At 41.8% G+C, this 18,544-nt stretch overlaps 1 protein-coding gene across 1 annotated transcript in view; it reads right to left on the reverse strand.

The window, feature by feature from the left end:
* Positions 1 to 996: 996 nt before the first annotated feature.
* LOC121193016 overlaps positions 997 to 18,544 on the reverse strand; it is a 293,109-nt gene continuing 275,561 nt past the window's right edge. The window contains exons 14-16 of the mRNA XM_041055112.1: positions 2,542 to 2,715; positions 1,676 to 1,722; positions 997 to 1,547 (exon numbers count right to left, since the gene is read on the reverse strand). Of these exons, the coding sequence (XP_040911046.1) occupies positions 997 to 1,547; positions 1,676 to 1,722; positions 2,542 to 2,715 (772 nt within the window). The remainder of the gene's footprint in view (positions 1,548 to 1,675; positions 1,723 to 2,541; positions 2,716 to 18,544) is intronic.

Genomic DNA, 18,544 nt, shown 5'->3' on the forward strand with positions numbered 1-18,544 from the left:
GCGCTTTGAGACAATTTTGATTGTGGAAGGCGCCATATAAATAAAATTGAATTGAATTGAATTGCTGAAGGTGTTTGTTTTTTCCTGTTGTCAAACACAAACTCTCAATTCCAGTGGGATCTCGGCTGTGGAGATCTGAAGGAGAGACTGATATTCACACCAAAGACGAGAAACAATGAATTCAGTTCAGCTTCTTTTCTGTTCTCACTGAGCTGTGATCAGATCCACTGTACATTTCAGTAGTGATGACTGCAGGGTCAAAGTATTCAACCTGAAACCTGCTGGAGAAATAAACTGGTGGTGAGGTTATGGATTTCTCCCCATAATTAACAACATTCTCTTGAACTTAACAGAATTTAACATTTACTGCCTGTTTAACTTAATTATTCAGTGACACACACACACACCATCATGGAGAATATAGGACTTATAGCAAATCAGGATCTGTATTGATTATTCTTCATTGTTTTACCTGATGCTGCTCTGACATAAACTATAACTACTTGCAATATGTGATGCAGTGTGAAAATGAAAATGACCAATGACATCAGCAGTAAAAGTACAGTATTATCAGCAGCCAGAGGATTCACTGTAAAACATGAAAAAGAGGGTGAAAACCAGGTATACACTGTAAAAATGAGAGATGAAGCTGAAAATCTCTTTAAACATTTTTCAAATAAACTTCACAGCTTCTTGTTTTAGTCAAATTTCAGCTGCTGCTGAGTCTAAAAGTCGACTTTTAAAATTCATCGAATCGAGGCTCAAACTCTTCAGAGTAGTCAGGAGCTTTCTAACTCTGTGAACCTCTGAATGACAGTTTGACAAGTTTCTATCTTATTTTTTTTTCAGATCTTTCAAATAAACTGTGGCAGCATTTTAGTTTGAACTGAATCAGCTCAGTTGTCCCAAGATTCGGAGAAAGACAAAGACAGACAGACATGTACAGACTGAACTATCTGTTCAACAGTAAAAGAGTTTCTCTAACAGGAGACTCTGCTACACTCTACACAGAGACACTGAGGAACCAGACAACCAGAGACTAAACCCAGGATACAGAGGTTCAGTAAATGTGTTGAAGGTGTAGAGGTGGATCAGTGAGTCAGAGGAGACTCTGTAGAAGGACAGAGAGCCAGCAGGACAGTCCACATACACTGCTACTCTGTGAGAGACAGAGGAAGATGATGAAGAGGAGGAGGAGGAGGAGGAGACAGGTGTCTTTCTGTTATTGTGCCAAACAGAGTAATGACGATCAGAGCAGCTCAGACTCCAGGACTGATCGTTCCCTCCAAACAAACAGTTTTCTCTGTTTCCTTTCCTTCTGATTCCCCTGTAACTCACTGATATATGAACCCATCCTCTCCACTCGACCTCCCAGTAACAGCGACCAGTCAAACCATTACTACACAGCAACTGAGGCCACTGGTCAAATCTGTCTGGATGATCAGGATATGACTGATCCTCCTTCACATGTGTCACCTTCCTGTTGTTGTCAGACAGTTTGATCTTTCTGTTTACTGTGTTTGTGTCGATGGTGAGTTCACAGAAATCTGATGGAGAGAAGAAGACACAACACAGCTACAGTTACTGATCTATCACCTGATCATTGATTGACACTTTGAAGATGGTTGAATGTGAGCTGCTTTGTTTTCAGGAATCAAATGAAAACCACACTTACACTTCCTCAGACCTGGTCTCAAGCATCGGACTCCACCAGGCTCCACCCTGAAAGGAGGAGGGGTTTCAGACCAGCACGTTCTCTTTCAGCATGCAAACATGGACATTACATGGCTCTCATACACAGATGCTTTGATTATTCTGTTCATTCAGCAAAGAGACAAAGGACCTGGAGTCCTTATCTTGGAATTATACGGAGCAGGGAGGTGACATGGAGGAAAGATTTCATCATTTGTCTTCTCCATTTGATATCACTTTTTGTGTCAGACACAACAAAAGATCTCAGAATGACAAGATCAGGATCTCAGAGAGGTTCAGCTGATTATTGATCATGGATATTTTAGAAGACAGAGACATGATCAGAGACCTGATTTCATTTCCTCCTTTGTTTGAGACACTGGCAGATGAATGTCTCTGAGCAGTGTAGATGCTCTTATTATTGTTGGGATGTTATTATTAGTGTGTCAGCACTGAACAGGTATCTAAAGTCTTTGGGCTTGTGGTGAAAGCACTCTGAGTGCTCAAAGTGGCTCTGTTGGTTCAGGAGCAGTTCAAGCAGCTGCAGCTCAAATGTTTCCATGCTGGCTTTGTGCTGATGCAGCATGAAATCCAGTCTGAGAAAGTCCTGCTCAGGTCACAGAAAACAGCTGATCACACCTGATTTAATGATTGTCACATATTTTCTCTTAAATATGACACAGTGATGAGATACTGAAGTCAGAATTATAGAAAAACCCTCTTTGTGTTGTTGCTGAATTCAAAGCAATTCTGTAGAGATCTGTCATCAGCTGTGACACACTAAATGTGTGTCACAGCTCTTCCTCCTCTATCACACACTGTCTGTGGCTGCAGCAGGCCTCTCCATACCTGAGGGTGTCCAGTCTCCAGTGTGGATCCTTCAGTCCAGCAGACAGCAGCTTCACTCCTGAGTCTCCTGGATGATTGTAGCTCAGGTCCAGCTCTCTCAGATGGGAGGGGTTGGAGCTCAGAGCTGAGGCCAGAGAAGCACAGCCTTCCTCTGTGATCAGACATCCTGACAGCCTGCAGACACACACAACATCACACAGGAACCCTCTGTCAACACATGCTGGTCTGTTTTGTTGTTCTTTTTTGTTCATATTTTTGGTTTTGGTTTTGGTCCATTTTGGTACAGGTTTAATGTATTTAAGGCAAATTCCTTAATCATCATCTGTAGGATTAAAAAAAAATCAACAACTGAAGTAAAAACAAGAGAAAATGATGAATAATTGTCTGAGTTTAGAAAATTCTGCTGAACTTTACTTTGAACAATCCTACACAAGTTGGCTGTTTATCCACTGATGTAAATTCAATTCAATTCAATTCAATTCAATTTTATTTATATAGCGCCTTCCACAATCAAAATTGTCTCAAAGCGCTTTACAGAGACCCAGAGCCTGACCCCAGAGCAAGCACTTAAGGCGACAGTGGCAAGGAAAACTCCCTTTTGTTAAATCAAATATGAGCAAATCATCAGCTGAACAATGGATCCTGACCTGAGAGTCTCCAGGGTACAGTGTGTGCTCTTCATTTTAGCAGACAGAAGCTTCACCCCTGAATCCTGCAGGTCATTGTTACTCAGGTCCAGGTGTCTCAGACTAGAGGACTGGGAGCTGAGAACTGAGGACAGAGCTTCACAGCTTTTCTCTGAGAGGTTACAGCTGCTCAGTCTGAAGAGGAAACAATGAAGAAAAAGTCAAATAATTGTGTTGAAAGGACAATCAAAAAAAACAAACTCAGTTTGCTCGTGTCTCAACAATTTGGTACAGTTGGACAGTTAAATATGACACAATCAGTAATAAACAGACATTTACAGTCAAGGCCATAAGTATTTGGACAACTAGACATGCTAGACATGTGTGAATGGGTGAATGAGAGGCAGCATGTAAAGAGCTGCAAGACTCAACTTAACCACTTTATAACACAGCATAGATGAGCTTGTGTATCTCAGTCATATATGAGTATATATATATGTGAGCTCTTCAAAATATTAAGCAGGATAAAAACAAAAATAGACTGGAGAACTCAATGATTGTATAAACTGTGAAAATCATTAGATATGGGCCTCTCTAAAGTCAGCAATGATGGACTCAAAAAATATATCTGCAGTCATTTCAAAAAAACTGGAACTTGATCTGACCTGAGAGTCTCCAGGGTACAGTGTGGACTTATCAGTCCAGCAGAGAGAAGCTTCACCTCTGAATCCTGCAGGTCATTGTTACTCAGGTCCAGGTCTCTGAGACTAGAGGACTGGGAGCTGAGAGCTGAGGACAGAGCTTCACAGCTTCTCTCTGAGAGGTTACAGCTGCTCAGTCTGAAGAGGAAACAATGAAGAAAAAGTCAAATAACATTTGTATTGAAAGGAAAATCAAAGGAACAAAACTCATGTCTCAGCCAGTTGGAGACAGTTAAACAATGTTCAGTCAAGGCCGTAAGTATTCGGACATTTAGACATGTTCTTCGGGCTCTCAGCACATTGATTTTAAAATATAATAATGAATACTACAGTCAATGACTGCAATGGATTTTACACTAAATAATAAATCTGAAATGAGTTTTCCTGAATTTGAATGCAGTCTTAAGGCTGTCATTGTGGGTATCTACATGAATATTAAAGTCACCCACTATAATTGCTTTATCTGTACAAAGCACTAAATCAGATAAAAATTCTGTGAATTCAGACTCTGAGTAACTCCGGATAAGCAGGAGGTGGACGATACACCACAGCAAATAGGACTGGTTTTTCTGTCTTCCAGTTTGGATGTGAGAGGCTGAGGATAAGGCTTTGGAGCTGAGGAGCAGACACAGTCTTTACAGGATAAAGGGAACTGTTGGAATGGTAAGAATCATGGGAGGGTGACGGCTCTAGAAAAACTGCAGAGAAGCATGTAGGACTGCAACTCTGCCTCCTGGTCTCAACTCTGGGTTGTCATGACTTTGGCTGTCTAAAATCTGCCATATTGCTAGATGTGAGAGCTGCACCATCCAAAGTGGGATGGATGCTGTCTCTCCTAATCAGACCAGGTTTTCCCCAAAAAGTTTTGTTGTTGAAGTTGTCTATGAAGGCCACGTCGTTTGCTGGACACCACCTAGACAGCCAGCAATGGAATGATGACATGCAACTAAACATGTCATCACTGGTCAAATCGGGCAGGGGTCCAGAGAAAACTATGGAGTCCGACAATGTTTGGCATAGTTCCACACCGATTCCACATTACTTTTAGTGACCTCCGATTGGCGTAATCGGGTGTCGTTACAGCCGGCGTGAATAGCAATCTTACCAAATCTCCGTTTATCCGTTTATCCAGCAGTTTTAAATATGATTTAATGTCGCCAGCTCTGGCTCCAGGAATGCATTTAAGTATGGTCGCTGAACTCCACATTTGGAAAACTGGAGCTGCCAATAACCAGAGTTTCTTCCTCAGTGGGTGTGTCACTGATTGGGGAAAATCTGTTTGAAATGTGAACAGTTGGTGATGAACCACAGGCCGTTGTGGTTTTCTATGGTGCGGAACCGAGCCTCTACTTCCTGCGAGTTCTGAAGGTTTCATTGAAGTGAACAGACATTATTCTGTTAAGGACTAGTTTTGGTTTCCCTCCTCCTCTCTTTTGTTTCTTTTATGTTCCCTTCCTCGTGGGTCTTTTTTGTCCCCGTTTGTCTTGTTGGTCTGTGTGTGTGTGTGTGTGTGTGTGTGGCTCTCTCTCGCCAGGATGGAGTGTGGGGACGTCTCGTTCTGACACAGCTGCTCTGAATCAGCCATCAGCCTTTCCACCTTCACTCCTTGTTTTAAGCCGGCTCTTCAGTGCTGTCGTCGCCAGTTCGTCTTACCACGTCTACGGTAGTCACGTTGGCTCTGAAAAACACTGATCCAGTTACTTACCTTAGCTTTTGATTCCTGCCCTAGTTCTTGTACCCATCCTCATTCCTGTAGGATCGCCTGGCTATTCATCGCCATCAAGATTTCCTTATATCATCCCCGGATACCTGCTTCACCTCGCTCCATCGATCATACAACTCACCACCCTCCTCCAGCAAGGACTTCACCTGGCCACAGCCCGAGAGCAGCCTCACTTTCCCCACCGCTATCCGAACCACACCGTTTTCTAAATAAACATTGAACTCTGCCCCCATAGTCTCCGTGCCCTGCATCTGGGTCTACTCTGAAACATTCCTGCTCAACCATATTCATGACAACTGACTGAAATGAAGTGAAACTAAAGGAATAATTCTTAGTCTGAGATAAGAAAAAGTCACAATATGAAACAACAACTATTTCAAATCTCATTCATTCATTCATTCATTCAAGATGAATGGATTCAAGTTGTGGATGAAGATAAACCAGGTTCAGTTGTGGATTAAAGATCTGAGATCTACAACAGTAACAGACAGTGCACTGACCTCAGAGTCTCCAGTCTACAGTGTGGACTCTCCAGAAAACCACACAATAGCTTCACTCCTGAATCCTGCAGCTTGTTGTTTCTCAGGTCCAGGTCTCTCAGATGGGATGGGTTGGACTTCAGAGCTGAGGCCAGAGAAGCACAGCTGATCTCTGACAACCTGCAGGACCTCAATCTGAATAAAGAATAAATCATGTGGATAAAAATCATTTCTAATCCAATCAGATATGTCCTAATCAATGAGCTTTCACTAACATGAGTTGAGGGACTTTGTCCTTCTCTTATTGTGGATCATCATAATGTCAGCCTTCTACACACATCATCCAAATGTCAGCACAACATTCATACAAGTATTCATGTCAACACAGATTCATAACATGCTGCTGAGCTCAGTCAAGTCTGGAATTAGAAGATAAAGATCAGACATGTTGGACTAAAATCTGACTGATTCACCACTGAAATGGATCAAAGTTCAAATGTTCAGTCCCGATCCAGGAAAAATGTCCCACTTGGTCCTGGTCTCTATCCTGCAGATCAGCTCAGGAAATCCACAACTAAACACATATTCAACTGAACAACAACTATTTGATCCCAAATTACAGATGGATTTAATGGAAATCTTTGGAAATTGCTCAGCAGCAAAGTCACATACACTACATACAATTTAACACTACTACTGATAATAATAATAATAATAAGAAGAAGAAGAAGAAGAACAATAATAACAACAACAACAACAATAATAATAATAACAACACATTTTATTTGTTGGTGTCTTTCCAAACAGCCAGCGACACAATACAATAAGTTAAGCAGTTAATGGTCAATTCAATTCAATGGGAAAAGACCACAATTTACACACTTATGTTAAAGATCAAATCACACACACACACACACACAGAACACTTAAGAACTGACATCAGTCCTGACACTTCATTGAAATGAACTTCAGAAGAAAATAGTTTTTTCTTCAGCAAGTGTTTTTCAATTGATTTGTACAAATATTAGTTCTGAGGATCTTCTGTAAATTGTTGGGATAAAAATGGACTTTGAACAACTCACACTGGACATTTTCTACACTTCATTTCGAAAACATTAGTCTGCTGACTGTGACAAATACGAGTGTGTGAGTTCTGAGGGTTTCATTGAAGTCAACAGGTGTTGAGTCTTTGGAAGGAGTTCTGCCACTAATCAATATTTTCTCCAGTATTAAACCACTTTTTATTCCTCAGGTTTTAGACTCTGGTGGTTTTACAAATCTGTTTAAATTAGAGTTAGAATTAAAGAGTTTGGTCAGCTGCTTTTTGATTTTCAAACATGCTTTACTGTATGAATTTTATTCAACATGTTACACAGCCTGCCCATAACAAAGGCCATATTTTAGATCTATGTATTACCCACGGCCTGTCTGCTAATATTTCTTCACTTGTGGATTCAGGCTTATCTGATCACTCTTTTTTACTGTTCCTAATTGATAACTGACATCGGAACAACCCCAAAATCCTATCCTCTTCTCAACCATGGATCATCTAATTAATCCTGCCTTTATGAAGGCTGGCAGTCTAACAGCTTCAAATGTGAAGACTTGAGTCCACTTCAAAAATAAAACAGACTCTCTCAGATGAAAGTGATAGCAGTGTAAGCATACAAATTCAATCACCACAGAACCTTTGTATGAGGAAACACTGGAGAAATTTGTCCTGGTTGATGCTGAGATGCTTGGTAAAGAAATTTGTCAATTAAAAACATCAACCTGCCCCTTAGATCCCATACCTACATCCTTTTTTACAACCTTTTATAGCTTTTTCAATCAATCAATCAATCAATCAATCAAAGAAGTCTATTTGTCCCCTGGGGGGCAATTCAAGGCACGTTAACAGTTTACACACAACACAATAATAGCATAAATAGATGGCAAGGAATAAAATAAACAATAGAATCAAAACTCAGAAGTTGCTGTGATAGGAGGTTGGAGTGTTCAAGACAGTTCAAGAGCAGTGGGGGGGTGGTAGGGAGTTGAGGAGCCGGCGACCTGAGGGGAGCCATACGAACGCTGGGAACAAGGCGTGTGAGGGGTCCTGCAAGATTCTGTGTGCTGTCCTCAGTGTCTGCTGCTCACACACTGTGTTCAGTGATCTAAGTGGAAGTCCACTGATTGTAGAGCAGACCATGACTGTGCTTTGCAGACGGTTCCTGTTCTGAAGAGAGATGGAGTGCAACCAGCAGGTTATAGAGAATGTCATGACACTCTCTACGTAGGAGTGATAGAATGTCCTCAGAATGGTGCTGTTGACCCCAAAGGAGTTAAGTTTCCTCAGTAGGTACTATCGCTGCTGGCATCTTCTGAGGATCTCCTCTGTGTTAGCAGTGAGAGTGAAGGAGTTGTCAAATATTGTTCTGTACTCCTCCACTATCTATACTGGCCTCCCGTGGATTGTGCTGACAGATGTTGTAGCCAGCTCCCTCTGCTTCCTAGTGAAGGTCACCACCATCTCCTTTGTCTTCTCCACGTTCAGCTCCAGTGCAGAGTTGTTGCACCAGTCCACAAACTGCAGGAGTGCTGGGCCATGGTGGTGAGAACAGCCTGAGAGCAAGGACAGGAGAACTGTGTCATCAGCATACTTAACCAGATGACACTTTGGGTGGGTGGACCTGCAGTCATTGGTGTATAGAATGAAAAGCAGAGGAGAGAGGACAAAACCCCAAGGAGAACCGATGAAGATGAATATGAGGACTGAGAGGGTGTTATTGACCAGCACTCTCTGTGATCTGCAAAGAGCAGTGGAGCGCTGGTATCTGTTTGTTCCAGGTGTTTGTGAACGGTGTCCATTATGAAGATTTTAGCATCATCCACCCCTCTGTCTTTACGGTACGCAAACTGGAGAGGGTACATCAGTAGGTTGGTTTCCTTGGTGATGTAGTTCTTTATGACCTTCTCCATGGTTTTCATCACCAGGGAGGTGAGAGCCACTGGCCTGAGGTCTTTTAGAGCCTTAACAGAGCTCTTCTTTGGAACTGGGACCACTGTAGAATGCTTCCACAGCTGTGGAACTGTGCTACTTTTGATGGATCTCTGGTACACACCTCCCAGCTGCTCTGCACGGTGCCGTAAGACATGTCCGCTGATATTGTCAGGACCAGGTGTTGTGGTTGTTTTGGTCCTCTTGGTCCTCTTCAGAGCTCTTACCACCTCCTCTGTGCTGAAGGATAATTCCACTTCAGCATTAGTGAGGGAGGAGATAAATGTTTCTTTTTTGGAGGTGTTGTCTTTTTCAAATCTGGAAAAGAAGGAGTTGAGGTCGTTGGGGAGGGACACTGGGCTGCTGCCTTCCACCTGGATGGTCTTGTGAGTGGTGTGTATTATTTACAGCAGCCATGTTCTTAATCCCCTGCCAAGCTGAGTATAGATTTCCTTCAGTGAATTTATTCTCCACCTTGGTCTTATTCGCTGTCTTGGCTTTTCTGATGGCAGCTTTCACCTCTCTGTTCATCTCCTTTTTTCAGATTCAGTGCTAGTGAAGAAAATTCTTTTCTTTTTTTTTGAGGATTTCCTGAAGTTCTTCGGTTATCCAGGCTTTGTTGTTGGGGAAGATGGTGACCACACAGAAAGAAATGTATGACGACATCCACTTGCTTGCTGATGTCACTGGAGGATAGAGAGCAAAAAGCTACATCGCGTAGTGAGAGCAGCTGAGAGGGTCATGGGTGTCTCTCTCCCCTCCCTTCAGGACATCTACCACACTCGTCCCATCCGCAAAGCCCTCTGCATTGCAGGTGATCCCACCCACCCGTCCAACAGCTACTTCAGTCTGCTGCCATCTGGAAGGAGACTGAAGAGTCTCCGGGCCAGAACCAGCAGACTGAGAGACAGTTTTGTCCACCAAGCTGTCAGGATGCTGAACTCTCTCCCTGCCTTGCCGTCCCTCCCCCTGAGGACCCCCGCACACACGAACCCTAGACCCTCACCCACATCCCCCCTCTGAACCCCCCCTCAACCTTGGACTCACTCCCACATACACATACACACACACACACACACACCACTGGGCTGAAAACAGACTTGCACCGGCACCTACATCCAGCTGCAGCTATATAACCCTGTTATTGCTTAAATTCCATAATTTGAGCTAAAAATTACACACAAATTCTTTTGTGTCACTGATTTCTGTATTATATACAAGTCTTTCTCTTCTCAACTACTGAGATATGTTTATACTGTTTATACTGTTGTGTATTGTTGATGGAACTGTGTGTTTATACTGTTATGTTTATGTTTATACTGTCTTTAATTATTTATCTTTTACTGTAACACTGTAGGCCTAGGGAGCACTGCAATTTCAAAACCTGTGTATGACCTGTACATATGGTTTTGACAATAAAGTTGACTTTGACTTGACTTTGGCTTTGACTTTGAGGATGCCAGAATGTCATCCCAGGCTGTGGTTTCAAAGCATCCCTGTAGAGTGGCGATGCTGTCATTAGATAGATAGATAGATAGATAGATAGATAGATACTTTATTAATCCCCGTGGGGAAATTCGTTTGTAGCAGCAGTAACACAATAAATACACTCTATAAAGGAAAGAAAATAAATTTGTAAAAGAAATGCAATATATACAGGAGGGGGTCTTATATACACATACAGACACACATAGCAGCAGACAATTGCACATATATAAATATATATATATGTATATATATATACATACACTCGTATACACACATGCATATATATCTACATATACAATATATATATATAACAGATATATACAGTTAATGTAACTGATATTTATAGCGCACCCTAGAAGATGCATTAGTCCAGGTTTGTGACCACAGACACAGATGTGTTATAGTGTCTGATGCCGGATGGCAGGAATGACTTCCTGTACCGTTCCTTAGAGCACCGTGGTAGCAGAAGTCTGTTGCTGAAGCTGCTTCCCAGATTGTTCACAGTTTCATGGAGTGGGTGGGAGGGACTATCCATGATTGTCCTCAGCTTTGACAGCATTCTGTCCCTCGCCACCTCCTCCAGGTTGGCAAGTTTAAAGCCAACAACAGACCCTGCTTTTTTAATGAGTTTATCCAGTCTGTTGGCATCCTTTGCTTTAATGCCAGCACCCCAGCACACCACAGCAAAGAAGATGGTGCTCGCCATTACAGACTGGTAGAACATGTGGAGCATCCTGCTGCAAACACTGAAGGACCTGAGTCTCCTCAGGAAGTAAAGTCTACTCATGGCCTTCCTGTAGACAGCATCAGTGTTTGTGGAAAGCATTAGTCCATTGCTTGATGTTTTTGACAGTCCTCTCTATTCTCCTTATGCCCGGGATGTATACCGTGTCCCAAAAGTTCATACACCACAGAAAAAGATTCAACTCAGATTGTTAATATTCAACAGAATGCATTTATTCAAAAGCCAGTGTATCCCCCCCGCATCTTAATTACTGCCCTCAGCCTGTCGGGCATAGAATGCACTAAGTTCTTTAGAACGGAAGGCTCAATGTTGCCCCACTCCTGCACAGCCCTCGCATTGAGCTGCTTCATGGTAGTAGGGGGTGGGCTGTGGAAGACCCGACTTTTCAGGATACCCCAGCAGTTCTCAATCGGGTTGAGGTCCGGGAAGTTGGTTGGCCATTCCTCTTTGTGCAGAAAGCCAGGAAGCTGCTCAGAACACCACTGCTGAGTTGTATGAGCAGTATGTGTGGGGGCACCATCTTGCACGAAGACCGGACGCCTGTTGAACATCTTCCTAGCTGTGACAGGGCCCAATTTCTTCTTTCTGGTGAGTATGGGAAGTAGCACTGGCTGGAGAATGCTCTTAACATAATACTCAGCGCTGATGGTGGTGCCCTGGGCAACAACATGCAACTCAGACAGCCCTGAAGATGACATCGCCCCCCCAGACCATGCAGTGGGCACTGAACTTGACCTGTTCAGAAGGTGGTACTTCCATTTGATTGTCAGTGTAAATGCGGTCATTTTGGCTGTTGGGAGTTGGAAATAAGTAGAGAGGGCACTCATCAGAGAAAACCCAGTTTTCCCAGTCTCTGGGGTCATTTTAGCATACTTCTTTGCAAAAGCAAGCCACTTCTTCTTTTGCAGTTTGGTAAGGTGAGGAATCCGCTGTCTTCTGTATGCTCTCAGACCCAGTTTTTCAGTCAGAAACGATGGATGGTACTCTTAGAGACTGCTTCCCCAAGATTCCTCAGTCTTCGACTGAGTCTGCGGCAGGATTGGTGTCTCTTTCCCTTGGCCTTGCGGATGAGGTCCTTGGCCCTTGAACTCAGAACTGAGTGGCGACCTGCACGGGGCATGTCTTCAAGGGAGTCACAACTCTGGTATCTCTGCCACGAACTTCTTCACCCATCGTATGCATCTGCCAAGGTCCTGAGCTACCTCCCTGCAAGTTTTCCCTGCCCTGCGCAAGGCAATGGCTTGAGCACAGACTTGAAGCTTTGAAAGTGCAGCTTTTCCAGATTTTTGTTTGGCCATTGTGGCAACACTACCGAAAAGGTTCTCTTAGTGACATGCTTCATGGTCAACCAAGAAATGTATAGGCCTATCACAAACAGATGAAATAATTAAACAACCTCACAACACCTGGCTGACCAGGTGCAACCCATTTTGGAGACGGACAAAAATGTTGCCCATTGGGGTAGACAAACTTTTCGAACACGGTGTAAACCCATGTTAAAGTGAAGAGAAAGTATTTTAATCCCAAAGACGCTGATTTAATAAAGTTTGTACTTGATACATGATATATATGTACTTGATATTGATGATAAATATCAACTCAGATGAGGACAAATAAAATCCTTTTCATTGTTGAAGTTTTTAAATGACCTTCTACTTTATGAACTTTGTAGCTGAATAGGTTTTTGTAATTAAATGTGAGGGTTGGGTTAGGCTTAGAGGCCTGGCTGGTTTAGGTCTGTAACTCCACCCACTAATGGGTAGGAATGGAGATGCCCGTCTTTAAAAGGCCAGGTGAGGGTGCAGCACTTCCTCTTTGTCTGAGGCCTCCTGTGAGCAGTGCTTTGGTGTGTGCAGGTGAGGGAATGTTGGATTATTTGTTTTGTTAATAGAGGTATTTTCTGATTCCACAGATCTGTACAGTCCTGTGAGCCTGTAGGCTGTTGATGCCATGCTCAAGAGGTCGGCTGTGGTTGAATTAAACTCAGCTCTTTCCCTGTGTTCTATAGCAATGTGTGTTTCCATCTGGCAGGAAGACTGAGGGTTGCACCTTGTTGAGTCTTATCCACTGAACCAGACAGAGCCAGGGGATTCTGTAGTAGGCCCCACATGTCCTTAAGTATGAAACTTATTTTAAGGCAGTGTAGTGGGGCTGTATCCCCTAAAGTATTAATACACATTTTTAATAGTTGTTGTTGCCTTTTTCAGGCCCAGATCCAGACTGCTGCTTTGCCTGAGCGGTTCTTTTATTGGCTGGCTTTATTTACTTCACATGTTGTTTTTCCAGGGACTGATGTAATGATTCTGCTGCACTGACATTAGTTCCTGTGAACTCATTATTGAGTTTTTAATTATCTGTCCTTATAAGTCCTTTCTTGTTCATTTTATCTGAACCAACTGAGTCTAATTGTTTTTATTTTTAGGTAGAGGTCCAGCCTGTGGGGAGCAGTTTGTAGGGTACACACTCTGCATGCTTGTGTGTGGTAATATAAATGGTGGCGGTCACATTGTCGTGTCTTGAATTTTCTCATGTGCAGTGCAGTGTTTGTAGACTTGCAGTGTTTAGTCTTACAGTGTTTTAAGTGTCTTCTAGTGGGACCAGCACCAGGTGAGCACATGGTGTGAGTATAAGCAGGTTGTGATAGAATCTCTCCACAGTGAGGACTCTACCCTTGTTTTAAATTTTTATTGTTGTATCAAGTTGGTGCTGTCTGGGTTATTTCAATACTGTAGAATAAAGGCTATCATTTGTACTTACCTAAGTGCTTTTATTCTTTCAGGCCTGTTAGTTCTCAGCACCTCCTGTCTTAATTATCTAGGTTTAAATAAAGTTAATATTTCTTTGAATGCATGTCTGCTGCTCTTCCTTTTTGAACTTTTTAGTTATTTGTGTCACCACTCAGTATCAGTGAGTTATATTACTTTGAGGTTTATAATTTTAACTCCTCAGACCTCTCTACACTCTGAGTTGGGTCACAAAAAGTAAATTGAAATGAAGTGTAACTGAAGGAATTATTAGTCTGAGATAAGTCACAATATGAAACAACTATTTCAAATCTCATTCATACATACATTCATACATTCATTCATTCATTCATTCATTCATGATGAATGGATTCAAGTTGTGGATGAAGATAAACCAGGTTCAGTTGTGGATTAAAGATATAAGATCTACAACAGTAACAGACAGTGAACTGACCTCAGAGTCTCCAGTCTACAGTATGGACTCTCCAGAAAACCACACAGCAGCTTCACTCCTGAATCCTGCAGCTTGTTGTTACTCAGGTCCAGGTCTCTCAGATGGGAGGGGTTGGACTTCAGAGCTGAGGCCAGAGAAGCACAGCTGATCTCTGACAAACTGCAGTAACTCAATCTGAATAAAGAATAAATCATGTGGATAAAAATCATTTCTAATCCTATCAGATATGTCCTAATCAATGAGCTTTCACTAACATGAGTAGAGGGACTTTGTCCTTCTCTTATTGTGGATCATCATAATGTCAGCCTTCTACACACATCATCCAAATGTCACCACAACATTCATACAACTATTCATGTCAACACAGATTCATAACATGCTGCTGAGCTCAGTCAAGTCTGGAATTAGAAGATAAAGATCAAATCAGACATGTTGGACTAAAAACTGACTTTGATTCACCACTGAAATGGATCAAACTTCAAATGTTCAGTCCTGATCCAGGAAAAATGTCTTGCTTGGTGATCACATGACCCAAATAGAAAAGAAAAGCTAGAAATAATTTATAATTGATAATGTCAGACCAAGGATATAATGTAGATAAGTACAATAATTATTTTTAAGTTTCTTACTTGATTACCTACAAATTATTATGAGAGTGTGATGCATGTTAAAAAAGTAACAGTGAATTAACTCTTTCAGCTTCCAAAGCAGGAAGGAGAAAAGCAGTTAACTTCTTATAGGCTCAGTCTGACTGAGATGTTCATTTCTAATCATATGAAATCTTTAAGTGTGTGGACAGTTTTTCTAACAGACATCAGAGGGTTTAGTTTTAATCAACAATTCTCATCACAAAGTCTCCCCATGTTATTCTGAGCTGCAGTGATGCAACAAGAGTAAAAGCATCAACAGTGTCAGGAATTCTGTCAGATTAAAGAATCTTTGTTTACTTCAAATGAAACTAGAATATTTATTATGTTGTTATTTAGTGATAAACTCTCCTTCTGTTTGTTTTAAAACCAGAGTGAACTGGTTAACTCATCTAGAAAAAAAAAAAAAATCTGTTGCTATTATTTTTTTTGCCACTTTGTTCTAAACACTTTTTTCCCATTTGGGATCCTGTAGGAATGATGATTCCATTTTTTCCAGTTATGTGGTTAATATTCAGGCTGTTGAAAGGTTTTGATCTGATCCTCTTATGAATGGATTCAAGTTCAGGGTGAACCTAAACCAGATTAAGTTGTGGATTAAAGATATAAGATCTACAACAGTAACAGACAGTGAACTGACCTCAGAGTCTCCAGTCTACAGTGTGGACTCTCCAGAAAACCACACAGCAGCTTCACTCCTGAATCCTGCAGGTTGTTTCCCCACAGGTCCAGGTGTCTCAGATGGGAGGGGTTGGACTTCAGAGCTGAGGCCAGAGAAACACAGCTGATCTCTGACAAACTGCAGTAACTCAATCTGAATAAAGAATAAATCATGTGGATAAAAATCATTTCTAATCCAATCAGATATGTCCTAATCAATGAGCTTTCACTAACATGAGTAGAGGGACTTTGTCCTTCTCTTATTGTGGATCATCATAATGTCAGCCTTCTACACACATCATCCAAATGTCACCACAACATTCATACAACTATTCATGTCAACACAGATTCATAACATGCTGCTGAGCTCAGTCAAGTCTGGAATTAGAAGATAAAGATCAAATCAGACATGTTGGACTAAAAACTGACTTTGATTCACTGAAATGGATCAAACTTCAAATGTTCAGTCCTGATCCAGGAAAAATGTCTTGCTTGGTGATCACATGACCCAAATAGAAAAGAAAAGCTAGAAATAATTTATAATTGATAATGTCAGACCAAGGATATAATGTAGATAATTACAATAATTATTTTTAAGTTTCTTACTTGATTACCTACAAATTATTATGAGAGTGTGATGCATGTTAAAAAAGTAACAGTGAATTAACTCTTTCAGCTTCCAAAGCAGGAAGGAGAAAAGCAGTTCACTTCTTATAGGCTCAGTCTGACTGAGATGTTCATTTCTAATCATATGAAATCTTTAAGTGTGTGGACAGTTTTTCTAACAGACATCAGAGGGTTTAGTTTTAATCAACAATTCTCATCACAAAGTCTCCCCATGTTATTCTGAGCTGCAGTGATGCAACAAGAGTAAAAGCATCAACAGTGTCAGGAATTCTGTCAGATTAAAGAATCTTTTTTTTTGCCACTTTGTTCTAAACACTTTTTTCCCATTTAAGATCCTGTAGGAATGATGATTCCATTTTTTCCAGTTATGTGGTTAATATTCAGGCTGTTGAAAGGTTTTGATCTGATCCTCTTATGAATGGATTCAAGTTCAGGGTGAACCTAAACCAGATTAAGTTGTGGATTAAAGATATAAGATCTGCAACAGTAACAGACAGTGAACTGACCTCAGAGTCTCCAGTCTACAGTGTGGACTCTCCAGAGAACCACACAGCAGCTTCACTCTTGAATCCTGCAGGTCATTGTTACTCAGGTCCAGGTGTCTCAGACTAGAGGACTGGGAGCTGAGAACTGAGGACAGAGCTTCACAGCTTCTCTCTGAGAGGTTACAGCTGCTCAGTCTGAAGAGGAAACAATGAAGAAAAAGTCAAATAACATTTGTGTTGAAAGGACAATCAAAGGAACAAAACTCACTTTGCTCTGCAGCTCACAGCAAACTAACAGACCTGCATTTGAAAACTGGGCCAAACATCAAACACAGATTTGTTGAGTGAAGCAGAAATATCAGCTCTTTATCCACCTGCTAACCAATGAGGAGTTTCTACATTGATGATCATCTTTCATTGTCACACTGTACACACATGACTGCACAGCCACACAGAACAACACAGCCGTTATAAAATATGCTGACGACACAACCATCCTTGGCCTCATCAGAGGGGGAGATGAGTCAGCATACAGGGACCTGGTGCACAAGATCACTGTCTACGGTGAGGATAATGATCTTGTGCTCAACCTTGAAAAAACTAAAGAACTCATCCTGGACTTTAGGAGACGGGCGCCCCCTCTGCAGCCACTCACCATCAAAGGGACTATGGTGGAGCGAACCGACAGCCACAAGTTCCTCGGCCTGCTCATCTCTGAGAATCTCAGCTGGGCCAAAAACACCACATTGGTAGTGAGAAAAGCCCAGCAGAGACTGCACTTCATCAGAGTGCTGAGGAAGGCGGGACTTGGACGCCAGCCGCTCATCCAAGCCTACAGAGGACTCGTTGAAAGCATCCTCACCAGTACCATCACAGTATGGTACGGCAACACCACGCTGGCTGAGAGGAAGTCGCTTCAACGAGTCATAAAAGCTGCAGAGAGGGTCACTGGATGCAGCCTTCCAACCATGGACTCAGTCTACACCGAGCGCTGCAGACGCAAAGCACAGAGCATCCAGCTCGTGCTTTGTTTCAATGGGTGGACTCAGGCTACAACCTGAGGCATCGCAGGCCGGTGAGCATCAGTGCCCACAGAGCCCGCCTCCACAACAGCTTCTTCCCAGCCACTGTCAGAACAGTGGCACAGGACATTAAGGAGGGAAGAAGCTACTACATATCATAACCCTGTCAATGTGCAAAAAACGTCAAAAACAATCTGTTATCACTATGTGAAATATGTCCTTATATTCACCATGTGAAACAATTCAAAAATATTCTAAAATATTTGCAATATCCCATGTGCAATATACCTGTTAAGATCACCATGTGAAACATCACATACAGGAAGTGACAGTGTGCCTATATTAGGCACCTAATTTTCTAAGAATCTTCCCTGTATTTTAAGTGCACTATCTCGCTCTTTTTTTGTATTATTTCTTGGTTATTTTATTTTATTTCTTATTTCTTATTTTATTGTATTATTTAAACCTTAAGCTTGACTCTGGGGAGGGATGCACAAGAATTCCAATGCACATGTACTGCAGTGTATCTGTGCAAATGGCAAATAAAACTCTATTCTATTCTATTCTATTCTTCATTGGCTCTGATTAAAATCCTTTGTGTTTTATTCTCAACAAGTTGGAA

Source organism: Toxotes jaculatrix, chromosome 14 (genome assembly GCF_017976425.1).
Source record: "Toxotes jaculatrix isolate fToxJac2 chromosome 14, fToxJac2.pri, whole genome shotgun sequence".
NCBI classification, from domain to species: domain Eukaryota; kingdom Metazoa; phylum Chordata; class Actinopteri; family Toxotidae; genus Toxotes; species Toxotes jaculatrix.